The sequence below is a fragment of the Pristiophorus japonicus genome, chromosome 3 (assembly GCF_044704955.1).
Source record: "Pristiophorus japonicus isolate sPriJap1 chromosome 3, sPriJap1.hap1, whole genome shotgun sequence".
NCBI classification, from domain to species: Eukaryota; Metazoa; Chordata; class Chondrichthyes; family Pristiophoridae; genus Pristiophorus; species Pristiophorus japonicus.
The window spans coordinates 154,082,740-154,106,739 of NC_091979.1; the positions used below are offsets into that span (position 1 = coordinate 154,082,740).

General features: G+C 44.9%; 1 protein-coding gene across 4 annotated transcripts in view; it reads left to right on the forward strand.

Annotated features, from left to right (window-relative positions):
- The window catches only part of plcl1 (phospholipase C like 1), a 506,974-nt gene that overhangs the window by 468,999 nt on the left and 13,975 nt on the right, over positions 1 to 24,000 (forward strand). For all 4 annotated transcript variants that reach the window (XM_070875920.1, XM_070875921.1, XM_070875922.1 and 1 more), the window contains 2 exons: positions 18,653 to 18,728; positions 21,450 to 21,559. In XM_070875920.1, the coding sequence (XP_070732021.1) occupies positions 18,653 to 18,728; positions 21,450 to 21,559 (186 nt within the window). The remainder of the gene's footprint in view (positions 1 to 18,652; positions 18,729 to 21,449; positions 21,560 to 24,000) is intronic.

A 24,000-nucleotide genomic window follows, 5' to 3' on the forward strand; every position in this document is an offset into this window, starting at 1 on the left:
GTTACCGGCGCGCCAACCCCATACTGCCCGGCGGTACCCCTTACCACCCTGCGGGGCGTTCACTGCCGTTTGGTGCCCCTGACAGCTTCACAAGGTGGGAAGCTGCCAGTGGCTGCTGAGTCGACCTGACACTGCGGCCACTGCTTCGGCTGGGCCCCCAACAGACAGCCTGCTGGCCCGGCTGAACCCCTCCCTGGTGGTCCAGTGGGCTCCATGTTGGTCTCGCAGTATTCCTCCCCTTTAAGTGAGCGATGTTGCGATGTGTCAATGTGACGCGGCACATCCGCGTCGCGCTGACGTCATCACCGCTCCGCTCCCTCGCAAACCCTCCCCTACACCGCCTCAAACAGCGTCTCAAAGCGCTGGGAGGTGGTGTCAGAATTAAAGAGCCCAATTTTCCGGCTGTTCCCTCTGACTCCCGGGTGGTAAATTTCTGGTTGATTCAAAGTGCCCTCTCCAATTTCCCACTGAGGGCAATTTTGGCCCCAGGTTCCTTTCGTTTAGTACAGTTTCACCCCAAACTGAGAAGTTCAGTGTATTTTACAAGCATGTTCTCAATCATTGAAGTCCTGATCTGGAATGCACACTACCACCAAGATGCCTGTCAGCTGCACATACTGGGAAATTTCTGATTGACAAGTTTTCTGCTCCAAAATAGCACACACCTGCCATTTTGGTTGAGGGTTGTTGGAATGTATGAGAATACTTTTTTTCTTTTTCAAAAGAAAGGAGAATGTGACCCTTAGTGAGAATCTCCAAATACTTCTGCAGGTTTGGTTTAATTTGGAGAAATACTTTTTAACAACGCTACTTATTTCTCTCCAATGCTTGATGGTACATCAGCAACCCATTTCTTCCACTGCTTAAGATTCAAGAGAATGTTCTTTGGGTTATTTCCATAACGAAGATGCTTTCTTATTTGGACAGGTATTTGGACTGACTCATAAACCCCTACCAGGGGAACCCGCTAGATACATTGGGGAGTTACCGCTCCACTCCCATCAGACACGAGTACCCAGTATTAAGAGACTTGAACTCTCTTCTCGCTCTCTCTCTCTCTCTCTGTTGTTTTTACCTCCTTACTATTTCTGTTGTTAGTCTTCATTTTTAAATCTTTTTAATGTGGCTGCAAAGTTGGCATGGTGATTAGATGTCTTGTTTACATTCATTTCTAAATATACGAAGCTATACTGTTAATAAGTTTTTGTTTTTTTGCTTCCCTTTGCATGTAGCTTGTTACTATTTGTTATGTTCGTGCTAAAAAAGTATGGCAGTTTGAATCTTGGACTGCTCAATGACTGCTATCAGTGTTGCCAAGTTATTGGCCTGGCAAGGTGACGGGAGTGAAGCCAGTTGCACAATGAAAATGTTCTTTCCTTTCCACATTCCCCCACTAAAAAGATCTTAAATCTTGTTTCCGTGTGGAGCTCTACCTGTCAGTCTCGACTGTGGAAAACAAGCTGGAATGGCAGACAGCTCTTGGATCTGAATTTACAGCCATTTGACCAGGAGTGGAGCTCCCAACTCCTCGAGTTAGCAGGCTGTCCCTGAATTGAATTGTTACATTTGATTGTTACAGGAATGACTGGACCAGACAGAATGTAATACAAACACATACATTACAACACAGAAATAGGTCATTTAGCCCAACCAGTATCCTCCACGCAAGTTCCAATCACATTTACCTGCTCTGATCCCATTTCACTTTAACCCCTTTTTCTTCATCCACCTATTCAATCTAATCTTGAATGTTTACCTCTAATAAATCTTATTAATGCATTATATAGGCTCTTTGTTACCTCTTGGCTTGTATATTTTATATCTCTCCGATATAAAACCTCGGGGGAAAAATTTGTGGCCGCTGCGACAGATTAATGGCCACTGAAAATGGACGAACTGCTACCAGGGAAAAATTTGCAGTGGGGGCTAAAATTTTTTAGCCCAGCACGAACTCACTGTGTACTGCCCTCCTGGTGGCATTAGTGCAGGCATGGAAGTCAAAGATTCCCATCCTGAAGCGCTGTTCCAGCTTCTAACGGCCTCTGGAAGGGCGGCTATGGAATTTGCTAGGAATTGTGGGCAATTAAAAGGGCAATGAATTATTAAAAAGGAAAATTAAGTGAAAAAATGCAGTTTTCTTACTGCCTTTTCAAAAAACATTACAAAGTACCCCCAAATGGAAGTCTTCAGCACTTAAAGCTGAATTCATTTCCGAACCTCACAAATGGCTCAGCAAGCCAGGAAAGGGGCATGCAGGGTCTCACACACAGCTTTTAGCAGGGATCAACACTGCAAGAGAGGTCCTCTACCCAAAGGGACCAAGAGGCCCTCCAGAAAGAACGATGTTGGACCACATCACTGAGGCTGTCTCTGCCTGTAGTGTTGCCCCCACCACCTGCTTCCAGTGCCCAAAGAAGCTTCATGACCTCAGACCACTGGTCAAGGTCAATGAATGCATCATCAAAAGCCATCTCCTACCAACTGCACCACTAGCCTCACACACTGCTCAATGCACAACTCCCTCACCCCCATAACTCACCTACCAACTATCTGTACCAATCACGAGGCACATCTGCCATTCCTAGCCTCACTTCACTATCTTGAACGAGACGGTGCTGGCCATTCTTGGCAGTGGCATGGCTGAGCCCTTCGCCAGTGGTGGGGCAGAAAGGATACAAGATGCTGGTATCTTCATACATTATTATCCTCTTTCTTTCTGGCCTCCCCCTCACCACAACTCCACCCTTGTGCCTTCCTAATTTCACACACCCAAGAAATGCAGCCTGCCGAGCTAGTGGTTGGCCAAGAAGAAGAAGAAGAAACACCGTCACTTGATTTGATACTCTCAGACACCAGCTCCTCAAGGTCGACCAGTAAGGCCATTTGCATTGTCTCCTACTGAAAGTCAGTGACCATAATTCAGTCAGATTCAAGTTGGTTATGGATAAGGACAAGAATAGGCTTGGAATAAAAGTTCCAAATTGGGGAAAAGCTAATTTTGCTAAGTTAAGGAGTGATTTGGCCATTGTGGAATGGGAACAGCTACTTGTTGATAAATCAGTGTCAGAACAGTGGGAGGCATTCAAGGAGGAGATCCGGAAGGCTCAGGCCAAACGTGTGCCCTTAAAGAATAAGGCTGGGAAAAATAATTCTAGAGCCCCCTGGATGTCTAGGGACTTACAGGGGAGGATTAAGAAAAAAAGGGACGCTTGTGTCTATAGCATCTTTAGAGGAATATAAAAAGTTAAGAGGCAAAATTAAAAAGGATATTAGGAATGCTAAGAGAGAGTACGAGAAATTCTTGGCCAGTAAAATTAAGGAAAATCCTAAGATGTTCTATAAAAATATTAAGAGTAAGAGGGTAACTAAAGTAGGGTAGGGCCTATTAGAGACCATGAGGGTAATCTTTGTGAGGAGGCAGAAGATGTTGGCAGGGTTCTTAACGAATACTTTGCATCTGTTTTCACAAAGGAAAGAGGCAATGCAGATACAGCTATTGAGGAGGAGTGTGATATTCTGGATTAAATAAATATAATGAGAGAGGAAGTATTAAGGGGTTTAGCAGCTTTGAAAGTAGATAAGTCCCCAGGCCCGGATGAAATGCATCCCAGGCTGTTGAGTGAAGTAAAAGAGGAATTAGCAGAGGCCTTGACCATCATTTTCCAGTCCTCTTTGGATCTAGACATGGTGCCGGCGGATTGGAGGACTGCTAATGTAGTACCCTTGTTTAAGAAGGGGGAAAGGTATAGGCTGAGTAATTACAGGCCTGTCAGCCTAACCTCAGTGGTGGGAAAATTATTGGAAAAAATCTTGAAAGACAGGATAAATGTGCATTTGGAAAGGCAAGGATTAATTAAGGACAGTCAGCGCGGATTTTTTAAGGGAAGATCGTGTTTGACTAACCTAATTGAATTTTTTGAGGAGGTAACCAAGATGGTCGATGAGGGTAGAAACATAGAAACATAGAAAATAGGTGCAGGAGCAGGCCATTCGGCCCTTCGAGCCTGCACCACCATTCAATATCATGCAACTTCAGTACCCCACGCCTGCCTTCTCTCCATACCCACTGATCAGTAAGGTAGTGCGTACGATGTAGCAAGGACTGTAGCAAGGCTTTTGATAAGGTCCCACATGGTAGACTGGTCATGAAGGTTAAAGCCCATGGGATACAGGGCAAAGTGGTAAATTGGATCCAAAATTGGCTTGGAGGTAGGAAGCAAAGGGTAATGATTGATGTATGTTTCTAGTGGGGTTCCGCAGGGCACAGTATTGGGTCCCTTGCTTTTTGTGGTATATATCAACGATTTAGATTTGAATATAGGGAATATGATTAAGAAGTTTGCAGACAATACTAAAATTGGCTGTGTGGTTGATAATGAAGAGGAAAGTCATGGGCTACAGGAGGATATCAAACTACTGGTCAGGTGGGCAGAACAGTAGCAAATGGAATTTAATTCAGAGAAGTGTGAGGTGATGTACTTTGGGAGGGCTAATAAGGAACGGGTATACACATTAGGCAGTAGGCCACTTAATAGTGTAGATGAACAAAGGGACCTTGGAGTGCTTGTCCACAGATCCCTGAAAGTAGCAGGCCAGGTGGATAAGGTGGTTAGGAAGGCATACAGAATGCTTGCCTTTATTGGCCGAGGCATAGAATATAAGAGCAGGGAGGTTATGCTTAAATTGTATAAAACTTTGGTTAGGCCACAGCTGGAGTACTGTGTGCAGTTTTGGTTGCCGTATTATAGGAAGGACGTGATTGCACTAGAGAGGGTGCAGAGGAGATTTACTAGGATGCTGCCTGGAATGGAGAATCTGAGTTATGAGGACAGATTGGATAAGCTGGGTTTGTTCTCATTGGAACAGAGGAGGTTGAGAGGAGACCTCATTGAGGTGTACAATATATTGAGGGGCCTGGACATAGTGGATAGTAAGGGTGTATTTCCATTGGTGGAGGGGTTTATTACGAGGGGGCATAGTTTTAAGGTGGTTGGTGGAAGGTTTAGAGGGGATTTGAGGGGGGGGAGGCTTCTTTACGCAGAGGGTTGTGGGAATCTGGAACTCGCTGCCTGGAAGAGTGGTGGATGCAGAAACCCTCACCACTCTTAAGAGATGTTGGATGGGCACTTAAAAGTGCAGTAACCTGCAGGGTTACAGATCTAGAGCTGGTAATTGGGATTAGATTGGAAGACCTTTTGTTGGACGGCGCAGATATAATGGCAAGTACTGCAGGGAATAGAATAAGGCCAGGGTGATCTCCTGGACTAGTTTCGATCACCTAGATGGTTCGGAGAGGAATTTTCCCAGATTTTTTCTCCCTAAATTGGTCTGGATTTTTATCTGGTTTTTGCCTCTCCCAGGAGATCACATGGCTCCGGTTGGGGTGGAGTGTAGAATGTTTCAGTATAAGGGGTGTCGCAGTTGTGTGAGGCTGACTGGTTGGGCTGAGTGTTCTTTGCCTTTCCGTCTTTGTTCATAGGTTTATATGTAACCTTTAGGGCTGCTGACCAAGGGCCGTGCGGCTCTTTGTCGGCCAGCGTGGACACAATGGGCCAAAATGGCCTCCTTCTTCGCTGTAAATTTCTGTTTCTATGTTTTCACCAGCCATGCTGCAACCACTGTGATAGCACTGCATGACATCAGCAGGATAGACAAAAGCACATACAAGACATTCACTAAGAAAATGCATAAGGGCGATGAGTTGATTTCTTGTCGTCATATTGAATAGATAGTCATATAAAGTTAGATTGGAAAGTTTGCTTTGTGGTGGCTTTTATTTCAACTTTGTGGCCAAGGGGATGCTGTGAATGTCAGTAACAAAGGTAAGGTAAGGTGTGGGACTAATGTTGAAAGGGGAATTGAGATTGTGGTCACTCGGACTGCAGGTGGATGATTTTGTCCCGGATATCCAGGCCTGAAAGGGGATGTTTAGTTTGCATCCTTCCTTCTGCTTCAGCTTTCTCAGCTTCTGTTTCCTCCTCTTCAGCTTCTTCCTCTTCTGTGTCTTCCTCTTCCCTCTGCAAGCAGATGCTGTAAATCTGACATGACAGAATAAAATGCTGGAAATATTTAGCAGGTCAGGCAGCATCTTGAACTGAGACGTGAACTCTGTTTCTCACTCCACGGATGCTGCCTGACCTGCTGAGTATTTGCAACTTCTTCTGTCTTTTCAGAAGCCTTCCTTTACCATCCGAGGCCTTGCATGCATTCAGCAGCACTCTACACATTTAAAAAAAAACTTTTAACATCTATTGCATCAAGCCACTACTTCAGTAAAACCATTCTGACTTCAGCAAGTACTGGAAGTAGTTGTCGAGGAGTGTGTGACCTATAGGAAGAGCGAAGATAGTGCAACATGTCAGAGAGGTCTTCCAGATTTTCTGATGCAGCAGTCAAGGTTCTGGTACAGGAGGAGAGATCATTTGTATGCACAGGGAGCCAGGAGGCCCTCCAGACAGGCGCTGAGAAGGGAATAGAGCAGATAGCCATTGCTGTCAATGTAAACTATGTACCACCAAGGACCTGGATGCAGTGCACGAAGAAGTATAATGATCTCACACGAGTGTTCATGGTCAGTGAATTCATCGTCAAAAGGCAGATCCCACAAATGAGCTTCACACACTGCTCAATTCACCACACCCCCATTACTCACCTACCAACAATCTCTATCAATCACGACCCATACCTCACATTTATATTCTCCATCTCACCCTCACACACTTGCCACTGCTGTAAGCCTCACACCCACATCTCACAGCTTGCACACACTGCTAGCTCTTCAACCATAACAGCCTCATCAGCCAAACACAGTCAACCACACTCACTGATACACCTTCTCTCTTGCAGGACAAGGTTGCACACATCCGTCGGCAGTTGCAGCTGGCCGGAGGAGGACATATGGCCTCCATATCTTGATCGCGCTCTAGAAGACGATGCTTGGCATAATTGGAGTGGCTGTGACTGAGGTCATGGTCAGTGGTGACGCTGAAACCATTGAACAAAACGGTATGCTCATATCTAATCCTCCTCCTCACATCCCACTACCCCCTCATTCCACAATCACTTCTGACTTACAAGCTGCAGGTGGTGTAAGCATGCAACGCTTGCTTTCCCCCGCTCCTCCTCACCGCAACCCTACCCTTGTTCCTTGCTCATTTCAGAGATCCGGGAAATCCAACCTGGCCAGGCAGTGCTGGAAGAAGAAAATGAGAGTGCTGATGAAGAAGAAGCACCATCACTCGATCTCACTCTTGCACCCAATGGCTCAGATACTGGCACTGCGTAGACTTGAGAGGATAGCTTAGAGACGGGATCTGTACATGGTGAGTCACCAGACACGAATGAGTTGAAGCCAGGACAGGGGAAAAGGATAGTGCGGCTGCCAGCTCCCTCGAGGGCGAGGTTGCACAAGAGTTCTGCTGCACAGGACTCAGATGAGGACTTTGATGGGGCAGATGTAGGTTAAAGCTGATGGGCATGCACAATAAAATGCTTGGTGCATTGGCAAGCCTGCCAGAAAGCCTGAATGCAATGTCAAGGAACATGGAGGAGCCCAGCTCCAACTTATACAGGGCTTCACTCAGAGAGTGTGGATGCAGGGTCTGATAGGTGATGTCTCAGCTTCCATTGCAGCATAAGCAGAAACCACCCAACATACAAGTGCTGCAATGGAAGCTCAGACTTAAGTCATGCAAGCTCAGCTTGCTGCCATGCGAACATCGACTTCTGCCATATTAGCTGGGGTTACCAGTGTTGAAAGGGGCTTGCAGGGTGTCACTGCAATCTGTCCTCCAGCAGATTACTAGGAATGTTGAGGCGGCACCCCGGGGGAGTGGCAGTGGCTCTGTGGAGGACGAGTCTGCTGCCCTCTCTCAGGCTGACAGCATTCGTCCTCGCACCACTCCCACTCCACCAGTGGCCTTGCTGTTTCCTATGTGCCAGCCAGCCGTGACTGCTGCTGTCCATGCCAAGGTCGTGCGGTCCGATGCCGGGCCTTCTAGCCCCAGAACTGCTCTGGATCATCCTGCAAGGCCATCTGCAGTCTTCCCCACTGAAAGTCAGCCTGCCATCAGCCATGCTGCAGCCACTGGGGTAGCACTGTATAGGAGCACTAGTACAGGCAAAGGCACACGAAAGACAGGCACTAAGAGAATGCACAAGAATGATTAGTTGACTTTTGAATGAAACATTGTAATGGGTTTGATTTATAAAGTTGATTTGGAATGTTTTCTTGTGGTGGCTTTTATTGTAGCATTGTGGCCAATAGGACGCTGTGACGGTCAGTAGCAGAGGAAAGGTAGGTGTGGGACTATTGTTGAATACGGGATTGGGGTTACGTTCACTCGTACCGCAGTTGGATGAGTCGATCACAGACAGCTCGGGCAAAATGAGACTACTTGAGTTGTCTCCTCCCTTCCGCATCTTCCTCTTCCACTTCCTCCTCCTCTTTTTCCTCCTCCTCTTCCTCGATCGCCGCCTCCTCAGCTGGTTGCTGTATGCCTGGTGGCAGAGGGTGTGCCTTCAATATGACGAGATTGTGGACCATGCAGCAGACCACGGCAAATCTTGAGATGCGCTCTGGTCAGTACGGCAGGGCTCCTCCTGAGTGGTCCAGGCAGCAGAAGGGTTGTTTAAGGACATCAATGGTCTGCTCTATCAGATTCCACGTGAGAGCATGGCTTTCATTATATGCAAGCTGGCCACATGTGTGTGGGTTGCACAGTGGATTCATGAGCCAGGTGGTCAGCCAGTAGCCACCCTTTGATTTTTCGTGGTGGCTCAGATGCTGATGGCATAGCGGACTGCCGCAGAATGAAGGCATCACCTTCACAGCCACTGGAAATGCCGTCCTTGCCATGGTCTGCCTGCAGCAGGTGGCAGATGTCAGTGAGCACCTTCTTAGTAAAACGGAGATGTTGCATGCACTGTTGTCGCTGAGGTAGGAGAATTGCGCCCTGAAGACCCTGGCCTGGATATGGACTCCCTCTGAGAGCCCTTCTCCCCCTCCTGCCTCTTCTAGCAGCTTGTCCTGCTCTGTGTTGCCTCTGCTCATTCTCCCTGTCATGCTGCAGGCCAAGGGGAATACAAACTACTGTGCCCATGTCTGGAGCAACTGGTCTGAGCAGATCCCTTACAAGTCAGTACCAAGTCCTTGAGCACGGGCCACAACACTCCTTGTACACATTAGACAACTTTAAAGAACTCTAGAAAGCACGAAACACTTCTACAAACTCAGCACCGGCTGTAGAAATCAATCAATAGCTAACCTGTAAGCAGACGATGATACCTTTAAATGATGCTGGTGTGGGGTCCTTCCTGTTGTGTTCAGCTGTGCAAGGTTAAGAGAGGGCATTAGCTCCAGCATTGAGGTCAAAAGTGGCAGTGCTGGCGTCAAATCAGTATTACAACACTGATGTCACGATCTGCGCACTCGACATACTTACGGAATCTGGCGCGACCTGCACAGCTCAGACACCAGTATCGGCACCCGTAGCGCACAAACAACAGACGCCAAGCAACCAAATTTTTAGCCTACTGCCTTTAGAAATTATATTGTTTCAGAACAAGCTTGAATTACAACTCTGCACTACTGATAAAAATGTTTCATAAAATGTATTTTAAACATAGAATTAACTTTGCTACAGCAGTTCCAATCCTCCTTGAATTTCACTTCCACAAGATAAATTTTGACTTAGTTACATTTTGGATGTACTTGCTTTATCCTCACTAATTCTTCAATCTTTAAATGGAAAGCTGAGGACTTAGATCTCTTGTTCTACAAAAAGCCGGAATTCCTCGGCTGTTCCAGTGGACTCTCACTGGAACTTTGGTGAGAGTCCGCTGGAAAGGCTGCAAGCTTCACCAGAACCAGAATACAGTGGATTCTAACCATGTGGCAAAGTTTCCAGGCCTTGTTATGGCGGAGCTTATGCCTACTTCTACAAGCCCATTGATGTAAGTGGGTGCAGAGCCAGGGGAAGGAACTCTTTAAGTAAGGAGGTTGCATGCCCCAGCTTTCAGACATAGGTGTTGGTGGAAGCAGCATCTTTCCTTTTCTGGGATAGGATTCAGCACCTCCCCTCCCCTGTCCCAGCTAACTTTGGCTGGTGTTTCTGGAGGTTTTACAATCACAATTATACAGTTTTTCGAGGTGTGCAACCCACCGATTGGCCTACTGCTCAGACTGGCTCTGAGTGGTTCTCCCCCACCTGTCCATCTCCCATCACATGTCACCCTTCTGGAATGTGTTATTGAGTGGTGTCAACTTTGCCTCAGTTCCTCATGATGTGTGAATTGACCTTGCTTCCCAGGGTTTGCTATCTTTGTAGACTGTTGACTCTCCACCGCCCTTGGTGGGTGTGTTATTCCATACTGAGTGTATGTTTTTACGTTCTATCAGTCTGTGCTAATGGTCAATTTATTGTTGACTACTTATGATTCATCAGAACCTCCTAATACTGATAAGCCCTACAATTCAGTTCGGGTATAGGTTTTCCTCGCCTTACATATGCCTTTAACATAGTAAAATGTGCCAAAGCGCTTCACAGGAGTGTAATCAGACAAAAGTTGACACAGACCCAAAGAAAGAGACGTTAGTACAGGTAACCAAAGGTTTGGTCAAAGAGGTAAGTTTTAAGCAATGTCTTAAAGGAGGAGAGAGAGATGGAGAGGCAAAGTAATTTGGAGGAAGATTTCCGGAGCATAGAGCCGAGAAGGTTGAAGACACAGTGGGACGAAGGAAGTGGGGGATGCACAAGAAGCCAGTTGGAGGAAAACAGTTCCCGGAGGGTTGTAGGCTGAAGGAGGTTACAAAGATAGAGATGGACAAGGCCTTGGAGGGATTTGAACACTAGGATAAGAATTTTTGAAATGGATGTGTTGTTGGACCGGAAGCCAGTGTAGATCAGCAAGCACAGGGGTGATGGACGAACCTGACTTGGTGCGAATTAAGATACAGCAGCAGAGCATCGGATGAGCTTAAGTTTATGGAGGGTGGAAGATAGGAGGCCAGCCAGGAAATAATTAGAATAGATAGGAGGTAACAAAAGCATGGCTGGGGGTTTCAGCAGCAGATGGACTGAGGCAGTGGTGAAGACGGGTGTTATTACGGAAGTGGAAGTAGGCAGTCTTTGTGATGGAGAGGATATGGGATTGGAAGCTCAGCTCCGGGTCATAAACTGGATCAGTTATTACCTAAGAACTGGATGGGGCATTTACCTACCACTTTACTTCTGTCTTTGTACTCAGACAGGGATTTCCAATCTTTTGAAGCCTAGGGCCCAATAGACACGTCAAAGCAACTGAGTGGATTGCATTTAATTATGCTGAAATGCAAGTCCCCATACATTAAAATACAAGGGGGCCGAAATTGCCACCCGCCTGAAACTGGGCGCACGCACCCTGTTTTGAGTGTTTTCACCGCCGTGGTGGTTGAGATGGCCTCTTGAGTGAAATTCCGCTCTGTGTTCTTTATCAGGCGGACTGGAAGTCGTTCATAATGAGGGCAGAAGTGGGGCAGTGAGTACACCAGAGAGGCGGAAGTTGGGGGGGGCGGCTGGGAGTGTAGTGACTGCCACTGTCAGTCATCATAGCGCCACGTCACCACGGCTCTACGTTTCACTTAAAGGGGAAAACCTGCGCGGTTTAGACCTTGGTCCACTGGGCCACCAGAGGGGGTGCCAGGCTGCCTGTTGGCAGTCGGCCAACAAAGAAAACATGGCGGCAGCAGCAGTGCAACCTCCCCTTTAATGGGAGTCACACCACCATTGCAGAAGGCCTCAGCCTCACTGGACCACCGCGAAGAAGCTTGTTTAGGCACCACCCGGCGGGCCGCAGATTTTCACGGTGGAATTTCTCCGTCGGGTGGAGGTACATCGGCGGTGCATACTGTGATGATGCACTTAGGGTGGATTGGCAACAGTGGAGCGGTAATCATCATCATCATAGGCAGTCCCTCGGAATCGAGGAAGACTTGCTTCCACTCCCAAAGTGAGTACTCTAGTGGCTGAACAGTCCAATACGAGAGCCACAGACTCTGTCACAGATGGGACAGACATTCGTCGAGGGAAGGGATGGGTGGGGCTGGTTTGCCGCGTGCTCCTTCCGCTGTCTGCGCCTGACCTCTTCACGCTCTTTGCATTGAGACTCGAAGAACTCAACGCCCTCCCGGATGCACTTTCTCCACCTTGGGCGGTCTTCGGCCAGAGTCTTCCAGGTGTCAGTGGTGATGTCGCATTTTACCAGGGAGGCTTTGAGGGTGTCCTTGTAACGCTTCCGCTGTCCACATTTGGCTCGTTTACCATGAAGGAGCTCCGCATAAAGCATTTGCTTAGGGAATCTCGTATCTGGCATGTGAACTATGTGGCCTGCCCAGCGAAGCTGATCGAGTGTGGTCAGTGCTTCAATACTGGGGATGTTAGCCTGGACGAGGACACTGATGTTGGTGCGCCTTTCCTCCCAGGGGATTTGCAGGATCTTGCCGAGGCATCGTTGGTGATATATCTCTAGCGACTTGCGGTGCCTTCTATATATCATCCATGCCTCAGATCCATACATAGAGGAGCCTCTTATCAACAAAGGCAGATATTGATGCAGAGATTCAACATCGCCTCCAGTGCGCCAGTGCAACCTTTGGCCGTCTGGGGAAAAGGGTGTTTGAAGACCAGGCCCTCAAATCTACCAAGCTCATGGTCTACAGGGCTGTAGCGGAGTGGTAGGAGGGGAGCAGCTCACCGCTGGGATACCGCAGGAGTGAAATTTTGATAATGGCGGCCATTACACAACAAGTCGGCGGCCATTGCACTCCATAGCGTGGCCGCCGATTTCCGGTGTTAAGAGGCCTTAAGAAAGGGGCAATTTTGGCCCCAAAACTTCCCAACAAAAAAAAATGCAACCCCCATACACAGGAAAACCAAAGAGCCTCAAAAGTGTGATCCCCATAACTATATACAAAGAATTCAGAACCTAATCGCCAAAATAGTGGGGCCACGCTGTAAACACTAAAAGTGAGACCATACAAAAAAATGCAAGACCCTTTATACATACGAGACCCCCATGCAGAAAACAAGTGAGATTAAGCAAGCAGACGAAAAAACTAGACCCCCCCCCACCCCCCCACCGCAACACCGAACAGGGAACACCCTTTTTCAATCAGGCCCCGGAAATTTGCAAAGCTGAAGTCGCAATCGCTTTTACACTCAGAGTTACCATCACAAAGCAAAAACTTTGCCATCATTAACAGTGCTGATAGATGAAGGAGATGCTGACCCCACCCCGGTACACGTGCAGCACTGTGGACTTGCAATAGCTGGCAGACAGTCGGTCACGGGTCAGCTGAGCCAGTGCCACTGAAAAACATATCCATGAGAACAGATTGTTACAAATTTCAACATATCAAATAGAAAAAGGATATGAAAAGCAAACCTTGGCCATCCTTAGCAAGCTCTCAGTGTTATTTAATTAGACTTTATGTACAAGCAAGCAAAGAAGAAAGGAACTAGCAGGAGGTTTGTCGGCCAAATTAAAGGAGCTTGTGGGTTTCATTTTGGTGTCTGGATCTTGGATAGCTCTGCATTAGGAGACTGAAAACTATGTGGGCTAACTTGTCTCTTTTCCCTTCCTACCTCTGTATACGTGCTTCATCTTCTAGTGACTTGCCGAGGGAGCCTAGCTGAGATTAAGAACTCACTGCTGCATAAACCTGTGCGATGTAAGGGAAAACAGTCAGAGGACTTTTTAAAAATTCCTTTCAGCCAACTATGATAGAATATATCATTATGTATTCTATTTCAGTCACAAGATGTAATGGTTAGCTCTGCAGACTTCTCCATGTCAGGAAATTATACATAGGCTATATGGCAGAGAAACAAGCCAATTGACCCAACCAGTCCATGCTCCACTCAAGTCACTTTGTTGTCAGAAAACAAGAGGTGCATTTTTCAAGAGTTAGTGAAGTTAGTTTTTACTTTCCCTCTCCTATAACAAAATCCCACACTAATATGAAATGCTTGCTCTTATGTGACTTATTCAGGAACGAATGAAACTTCCCGAGCTGATAGTTCAATGGATAAATGCACCATGTGGTATGGTACTGACCTTATACAGACAAGGACGCCTCCAGGTTCAGTCACTGTCTGTGCTGAGTTAGCTGATATGGACAGGGTTCCTACTATAGATCAGTATCAGTGATCTCTGGAAAATACATGTGTGTAGCTGTTGTCCGGTTCTAAATCCATCATTTGCATGTCTGGACTGTGTATAGGGTGGGTGTTTCTTCCTCCTGCCCTCCCTTCTATCAGAATTTGGGATATAATGTAAATGGGGTTGAAACCTGGCACACCAGGTCCTGCTCCAAATTCTAGCTCCTCTCCACCTCCACCGACACACACACACACAAAAAGTGCCAGACAACAGCACTCATCCTAAATTTCATCACATCGCATCAGCTCCACCATTCTAATAAGCACGTGTATAAAATTCTTGCCAGGATCAGTTGATAAAGGTGGAAGTGGCAACTGCTGATTGAAAGAAACAGTTCATTTAGCAATAACTTTGCTTTGGCTGCATAATTTTGGGAATTTTTTTCCCCCCTGTTCACCTGAAACTGTCTTCCTGGGTTAACATCTCTGAAGACTGTAATTTCGGGATCCTAATGACAATTCCGTTATGCATGATTTAAGTCACCAAATTATTATCCTAACCCACAGTCAGCATTCCAAACCTGAGTTGGAATTTCGACCCTAAGAATTTCATCCCCTCAATGTCCAGGCTCACACATGAAGAATGGTGACTTTGGCAAGGTATTGAAGAGGTGCTGCCACCTCTGGTACTGGATTCCAGTCAGTAGCTTCAGAAAAGGATAAAATAAATCACAGCAACTGCACTTTCTTTTTTTTTTGGAAAAGAAGTACATGTTTTGATTTTGTCTTTGGAAGAATTCTAATTGCAGTGAAATGTTCTGTTCTTTTCTTTTCCAATAATTTGGCTTTCTAATTTAATCATGTGGTATTCTTGTGGAAAAATAAATACATTAATTCATGTTCTACAAAATGCCAGATAAATGTAAAGCCTGAAGGATTAAATGTTGCAAGAAGCTTTAGTTTTCTATTACATTTAATGACGAAGAAAAGTATCAGTGCTGCCAAAAATATCAAATAAATCCCTTTTAAACCTTGGGATACAATTTAGCCACAATTTGAAATGTCTTGTGCTAACTAAATTAACAAGTTGAATATAATTTAATGTTGATGTATTTGTTTTATTTATTATAAATACAAATAATAGTCCATTTATTCATTAATGAAAAGTTTCTTCTGAACAATTATTCTGTGCCACCCTTTACTGGACATTATTATTGGTTTAATTCACTGAATGTAAGTTGTGCCAGATCAGGATAATGCAATTATGTAGCTCAGATTAAGATAAGGAATTTCAAAGAATTTTCTATTTTACTGAGGATGAAAAGGATCAAGTGCCTTGTTTTCAAACAGTTATGAATGTTTTTATTCAGACATGTGAATAGTATTGGAATTCTGAGACCTTGGCTTTATTTTTATTGAACACAGCTATGTTAGCAACATCCCCAAGCACTTTAAGCAGCCATATGCTGTCCCTGTGTTATGAATCTGAATATGGAATGGGTTTTTCCCAAATTGAATAGCCATTGAGTTTATATCCGTAATAAATGCATTAAAAATTGTACATCAGTTACTCGCTTATATTGTACTGCTTTAACAAAATAGTTTTAAACACATTTCTGTGTAACATTGTGTATTTGTGATTGCCAACTATAATATATCTGCACAGTTGCCAGTTATATGATCACCGCTCAAGATTCCTTCCAGGAACTTTTTCAAAGTAAATTGGTGTATCTAAAGTGCCCACCTTTGATGGCTTTGACTTCAGGACATGTTCCAGTTAAGCCAGATCACAACAATGTTTCAACAAACTCTGCAAACATCAAATAAAATTGTAGAGGTGATAAATTCGTGACACAGTTAATTCAGAGACTAGGGTCCAGAACTTAAGGAAAGGTAACTTCGATGGTATGAGACGTGAATGGGCTAGAATAGACTGGCGAGTGATATTTAAAGGGTTGGCAAAATTTAAAGATCATATGGATGAATTTCAACAATTGTACATCCCTGTCTGGAGTAAAAATAAAACGGGGAAGCTGGTTCAACTGTGGCTAACAAGGGAAATTAAGGATAGTGTTAAATCCAAGGAAGAGGCATATAAATTGGCCAGAAAAAGCAGCAAACCTGAGGACTGGGAGAATTTTGTAATACAGCAGAGAAGGACAAAGGGTTTAATTCGGAGGGGGAAAATAGAGTATGAGAGGAAGCTTGCAGGGAACATAAAAACTGACTGTAAAAACTTCTGTTGGATATGTGAAGAAAAAAAGATTAGTGAAAACAAACGTAGGTCCCTTGCAGTCAGATTCAGGTGAATTTGTAATGGGAAACAAAGAAATGGCGGACCAGTTAAACAAATACTTTGGTTCTGTCTTCTCGAAGGAAGACACAAATAACTTTCCGGAAATACTAGGGGACCGAGGGTCTGGTGAGAAGGAGGAACTAAAGGAAATCCTTATTAAGCGGGAAATTGTGTTAGGGAAATTAATGGGATTAAAGGCCGATAAATCCCCGGGGTTTGATAGTCTGCATCCCAGAGTACTTAAGGAAGTAGCCCTCGAAATAGTGGATGCATTGGTGATCATTTTCCTACAGTCTATGGACTCTGGATCGATTCCTATGGACTGGAGGGTAGCTAATGTAACACCACTTTTTAAGAAAGGAGGGAGAGAGAAAACGGGTAATTATAGACCGGTTAGCCTGACATCAGTAGTGGGGAAAATGTTGGAATCAATTATTAAAGCTGAAATAGCAGCACATTTGGAAAGCAGTGATGGGATCGGCCCAAGTCAGCATGGATTTATGAAAGGGAAATCCTGCTTGACAAATCTTCTAGAATTTTTTGAGGATGTAACTGGTAGAGTGGACAAGGGAGAACCAGTGGATGTGGTGTATTTGGACTTTCAAAAGGCTTTTGATAAGGCCCCACACAAGAGATTGGTGTGCAAAATTAAAGCACATGGTATTGGGGGTAATGTACTGGTGTGTTGGTTGGCAGACAGGAAGCAGAGAGTTGGGAAAAACAGGTCCTTTTCAGAATGGCAGACAGTGGCTAGTGGGGTGCTGCAAGGCTCAGTGCTGGGACCCCAGCTATTTACAATATACATTAATGATTTGGATGAGGGAATTGAGTGTAATATCTCCAGGTTTGCAGATGACACTAAGCTGGGCAGCGGTGTGAGCTGTGAGGAGGACACTAAAAGGCTGCAGGTTAACTTGGACAGGTTAGGTGAGTGGGCAAACGCATGGCAGTTGCAGTATAATGTGGATAAATGTGAGGCAGAATATTATATGAATGGCGGCAGATTAGGAAAAGGGGAGGTGCAATGAGACCTGGGTGTCATGGTTCATCACTCATTGAAAGTTGGCATGCAGGTACAGCAGGCGGTGAAGAAAGCAAATGGTATGTTGGCCTTCATAGCTAGGGGGTCTGAGTATAGGAGTAGGGAGGGCTTACTGCAGTTGAACAGGGCCTTGGTGAGGCCTCACCTGGAATATTGTGTTCAGTTTTGGTCTCCTAATCTGAGGAAGGACGTTCTTGCTATTGAGGGAGTGCAGCGAAGGTTCACCAAACTGATTCCCGGATGGCAGGACTGACATATGGGCCTGTATTCACTGGAGTTTAGAAGGACGAGAGGGCATCTCATAGAAACATATAAAATTCTGACGGGACTGGACAGGTTAGATGCAGGAAGAATGTTCCCGATGTTGGGGAAGTCCAGAACCAGGGGACACAGTCTAAGGATAAGGGGTAGGCCATTTAGGACTGAGATGAGGAGAAACTTCTTCACTCAGAGAGTTGTTAACCTGTGGAATTCTCTACCGCAGAGAGTTGTTGATGCCAGTTCATTGGATATATTCAAGAGGGAGTTAGATATGGCCCTTTCGGCTAAAGGGATCAAGGGGTATGGAGGGAAAGCAGGAAAGGGGTACTGAGGTGAACGGTCAGCCATGCTCTTATTGAATGGTGGTGCAGGCTCGAAGGGCTGAATGGCCTACTCCTGCACCTATTTTCTATGTTTCTATAGCATTGGAAATGTGGAGGTTGGTAGGAAGTCAAAAGATTGCTGTTTGTACCCATTATTATAACCATTCTGTTGAAAATATGCAGGGATGCATTAAGTGTTCAGTTTGGATACCATTAGCAGCACTGACCACATTTTAAATCAATCGGTTTCTTTGCAGTCGGGGAGGGATGCAGTGTGTGGGGGGCGGGGCGGGGGGGGGGGGGGGAGTTGGTGGGGGGGGGGCGGTAGTAGAGAAATTTCTAATGAACACAGTACTGAAATTTAACACATTTTCCAAAGTAAACTATCCAATCAGCCAAAGAGAAAATGAACTAGAAATATTGTTATAACTATGAAGCTCTGGGTGATAAGTTTATGATTCACACCGAGGGGCAATTTTTAAGTTGCAATTACTAAGATTGAGTGTGATTGCGTTGAGTAACAGAGCAGTGCTGTAAATAATGAAGTGCACTGTCTTTCATTTGTGTTTTCATAATTTGTATTTTTTCACAGGTGATACAGGAGACAAGGTGCTTGATTGATGTGGCAGATTCTATTTATGACAGGATCATCCATTGTCAGAAGTCAGGTAAATGAATTCTCTGAGTATCACAGGTCCTCTGCACATTCCACAGTGTAACTTGCAGTGCTCTATTATAACATCATACCTTTGAACATAATAGTTGAGAATTTCTACCCTTTAAGTTGTTTTTTTAATCGAGACATCGAAGGAGAATTCCTTGCACCCTCTGGTAAACTTCCATAACTCTGCTGTCCATGTCCTAACTCACACAAAGTTCCGTTCACCTATCACCCTCTGCTCATTGACCTACATTGGCAATGTCTCAATTTAAAAATATAGATTTGTTCATTGGATGTGGGTTACACTAGCAAGGCCAGCTGAGTTTCTGGTCAGTGGTGACCCCATGGATGTTGATGGTTGGGGATTTGGCGATGGAAATGCCATCTCATCATTGCCAATCCCTAATTGCCCTTGAGAAGGTGGTGATGAGCCGCCTTCTTGTTAGGATTAGCTCCAAATTAGTTCCATAGTTCCAGGATTGTGATCCAGTGACTATGAAGGAACGGAAATATAAATCCAATTCAGGATAGTGTGTAACTTGGAGGGGAATTTGCAGGTGGTGGTGTTCCCATGCGCCTGCTGCCCTTGTCCTTCTCGGTGGTACAGGTCGTGGGTTTGGGAGGTGCTGTCGAAGAAGCCTTGACGAGTTGCTGCAGTGCATCTTGTAGATGATACACACTGCAGCCACGTGCGATGGTGATGGAGGGAGTGAATGTTTAAGGTGGTGGATGGGGTGCCAATCAAGTGGGCTGCTTTGTCCTGGATGGTGTCGAGCTTCTTGAGTGGTGTCGGAGCTGCACCCATCCAGGCAACTGGAGAGTATTCCATCACACTCCTGACTTGTGCCTTGTAGATGGTGGAAAGGCTTTGAGGAGTCAGGAGGTGAGTCACTTGCCACAGAATACACAGCCTCTGACCAGCTCTTGTAGCCACAATATTTATGTGGCTGATCCAGTTGAGTTTCTGGTCAGTGGTGACCCCATGGATGTTGATGGTTGGGGATTTGGCGATGGTAATGCCATCTCATCTTTGTTTTCAAATCCCTCCATGGCCTCACCCCTCCCTATCTGTGTAACCTCCTCCAGCCCTACAATCCTCTGAGATTTCTGCGCTCCTCCAATAATGGCCTCTTTCGCATCCCTGATTATCATCGCTTCAGCTGCCTAGGCCCTAAGCTCTGGAATTCCCTTTCCAAACCTCTCAGCCTCTCTCTCTCCTTTAAGATGCTCCTTTAAAACAACCTCATTGACCAAGTCTTTGATCATCTGTCCTAATATCTTATGTGACTCGGTATCTAATTTTGTTTGATAATTTTCCTGTGAATTGCCTTGGGATGTTTTACTGCAAAGGTGTCACTCTTATGTGGGCATTCCTGATCACAGATGGCATAAAATGTGTCTGTGAACACTGTGGAGGTAATCTCTCCCACCTCTCAAGCCGCGATGTCCGTCGTTCACCCCTCCCGAATTCCGGGGACCATCCCCAAGAATCCCCAGCTGTGGTCTCCTACCGCTGCTTTTTTCTCCAGGCTGCCGGCCAGGCTATCAATTTGTCCGGCTGCCGGGTGGGAAATGGATCAAAAAATGATAATGAGGTCCTGCCATTAAGATCGGCAGAATCTCTGCATCTCTGGCCTTGCTGGGTTCTTCAGCCTTCCCCACACCCTTCGCACCTCCCTGTAAATATCAAGGCCATTATCTGTAAAATATGTAGAAAAATCTATTGGGGCTAATAATGCAGCTGCCAGTGCTGGGGCCATTCAGGGACTCCATGAGGATCTGCAAATTTATATAATTTACTGTGTTTTGGCATGTGTCTCTTGATTCTCAGGAGTTCCAAGACTACATTATCGGGCATCAGTTGCTTATTGTGCACCAGGATTCATGCCATGGATTGAAGGCATCAAACAATGGGCAGGGGTATGCATGGGGCATCAGCATGGGACCCTGGTGCCAGAGGGCCAGGGAAGAGGGAGACAAAGGGCAGAGGTGCCCAAGGTTCTATAATTTGAAGGCAGTTTCTCCTTCAGCCCATTCCAACTGGAGTACTGCTCAATCACCTAACTGCATATCAGGGAAGTAGTGAGCCAAGCAGAAAATTTGTGCACTGGCTCCCAGCCACCTTTGTGCTTGCTTCCAACATTGGGGTGCATTCAAGGCTGAGCCTCCACAATAGCATACAAAATGTGAATGAACATTGTGCACTTTGGGGGATTAGGTACTGCAGTGGAGTTAGCACACTATTCTTGGACCCCTGAGGTTCTGGATGCAAATTCAACCCAGACCGATGTAATGAAAATCTGTTCTCCTACATATGGTGCCTATATGAAATGAGTTTGAGCAATCTCAATTGAGGTTCTTGACCCTAATTTATCACTGAGAACGCAAAGGAATGGCTCGTGTAGTAAATGGAAGTCATAGAGGATGGGGTTCTTCCAGTGTTACATCTTAACACATTTTTACAATAATGTATAAAGCTTTGCTGTACATCTAGTATATGCTGTACTGTATAAACCTGTGCATAAGATGGGAAATGATTGCCCCTTTGTAATTATTTAAAGCTGGAATTATAATTTAATAGTGACATGCAACTGATCTTCAATTTCAATTTTAAATTCTTTTGTTAGTGCCCTCATCAACTACATAAAAACGGTAAAGATTTGTGCTGTATAGAAATAAACACACGTATGCCACTAACTTGTTTTTTATGTTCCAATATCTTGAACAGGCCTTGAATTTCATGGGGAAATTCATAATTTAGGAAAAAAGGAGGGTTTAAAGGAAAGGAAGTTAAGTAAAGCAGCTGAAAGCTTTGCGTGGAATATCACCGTATTGAAGGTACAGTAATAACTAAGTAAACTCTTCTGTGAATATCCTCAGAGGTCTTGACTAATATGAGACAAACTGAAAATTGGACCTTTTCAATGAGGACATCTGAAGGGTTCACAAATGGTTGGTTTAATTGTAATTTAGAATATTATACAGAGACAAAATTGTATTAAGTAACTAGATCGACAAGAGGGATGAAGTGGGGGGTGGGGGGGAGTCACTTACAGAGCAGAAGAAATACCAGCATATATTTCCTTTTTTCCTTACATGATGAAATGTCTAAGAAAAAGCCTAGTATGTGCTAAAATAAAATCAGTTGGGTTGCAAAATGGGTGACCGATCCAATCCCGTGAGATTAAAATCACCTCAAAGAGTTCATTGATGAAGTAACAGGAGAGATAGTTGATTAAGGTAGTGCAGTAGATGTATATATGGACTTTCAAAAGTCACTTGATAAAGTACCTCAAAACAGACTTATTTGGAAAATAGAAGCACATGTTATTAAAGGGGCCGTGGTAACTTGGGTACATAGTGGGGTCAATATTAGGACCATTGTTTTTCTTGTTATATATAAATGACCTGGACTTTGCTATAGAGGGTGCAGTTTCAAAGTATGCGGATAATACAAAACTTGGCAACATAGTAAATATTGAACATGATAGTAGCAGACTTCAGCAGGATAAAGACAGACTGGTGAAATGGACAGACACATGGCAGATGCAATTTAATGCGGATAAGTATGAAGTGATGCACTTTAGGAAAAAACATGGAGAGGCATATTAAACTGAATGGTACTATTTTGAGGGGGTGCAAGAACAGAGCGACCTAGGGATGAATATTCACAAATATTTGAAGATGGCATGGCAAGTTGATCAGTTGGTTAAGATAGTTTATGGGATACTTAGCTTGTAAATAGGGGCATTTAATACAAAAACAAAGAAATCATAAGAACATAAGAAATAGGAACAGGAGTAGGCCACCTGGCCCCTCGAGCCTGCTCTGCCATTTAATAAGATCATGGCTGATCTGATCATGGACTCAGCTCCATTTCCCTGCCCACTCCCCATAAACCCTTTAGTCCCTTATCGCTCAAAAATCTGTCTATCTCCGCCTTAAATATATTCAATCACCTAGCCTCCACAGCTCTCTGGGGCAGAGAATTCCATAAGAGAAGAAATTCCTCCTCCTTTCAGTTTTAAATGGGAGGCCCCTTATTCTGAGACTATGCCCCCTAGTTTTAGTTTCCCCTATGAGTGGAAATATCCTCTCTGCATCCATCTTGTTGAGCCCCCTCATTATCTTATATGTTTCGATAAGATCACCTCTCATTCTTCTGAACTCCAATGAGTAGAGGCCCAACCTACTCAATCTTTCTTCATAAGTCAACGCCCTCATTACCGGAATCAACTGAGTGAACCTTCTCTGAATTGCTTCCAATGCAATTCCTTAAATACAGAAACCAAAACTATACGCAGTACTCTAGGTGTGGCCTCACCAATACCCTTACAGTTGTAGCAGGAATTCTCTGCTTTTATACTCTATCCCCCTTGCAATAAAGGCCAACATTCCATTTGCCTTCCTGACTACTTGCTGTACCTGTGTATAATGCTAACTTTTGTGTATAATGCACAAGGGCGCCCAGGTCCCCCTGTAGTGCAGCACTTTGCAATTTTTCTCTATTTAAATTATAATTTGCATTTCTATTATTTCTGCCAAAGTGGATAACCTCACATTTTCCCACATTATACTCCATCTGCCAAATTTTTGCCCACTCACTTAGCCTGCCTATATCCCTTTGCAGATTTTTGGTGTCCTCACAATTTGCTTTTACACCCATCTTTGTATCATCAGCAAAATTGGCTACAATACACTCAGTTCCTTCATCCAAGTCATTAATATAGATTGTAAATAGTTGAGGACCCAGCACCGATCCCTGCGCCACCCGGCTAGTTACTGTTTGCCAAGCGGAAAATGGCCCATTTATCCCGACATTCTGTTTTCTATTAGTTAGCCAATCCTCTATCCATGCTAATATAGTACCCCCAATCCCGTGAACTTTTATCTTGTGCAGTATCCTTTTATGTGACACCTTACCGAATGCCTTCTGGAAATCCAAATGCACCACATCACCTGGTTCCCCCTTATCCACCTGCTCATTACATCCTCAAAGAACGGCAGCAAATTTGTCAAACATGATTTTCCTTTCATAAAACCATGCTGACTCTGATTGAATTATGCTTTTCCAAATGTCCCGCTATTGCTTCCTTAATAATGGACTCCAGCATTTTCCCAACGACAGACGTTAGGCTAACTGGTCTGTAGTTTTCTGCTTTTTATCTGCCTCCTTTTTTAAATAGGGGCATTACATTTACGCTGGGTCCACCCCAGAATCCAGGGAATTTTGGTAGATTACAACGAATGCATCCACTATCTCTGCAGCCACTTCTTTT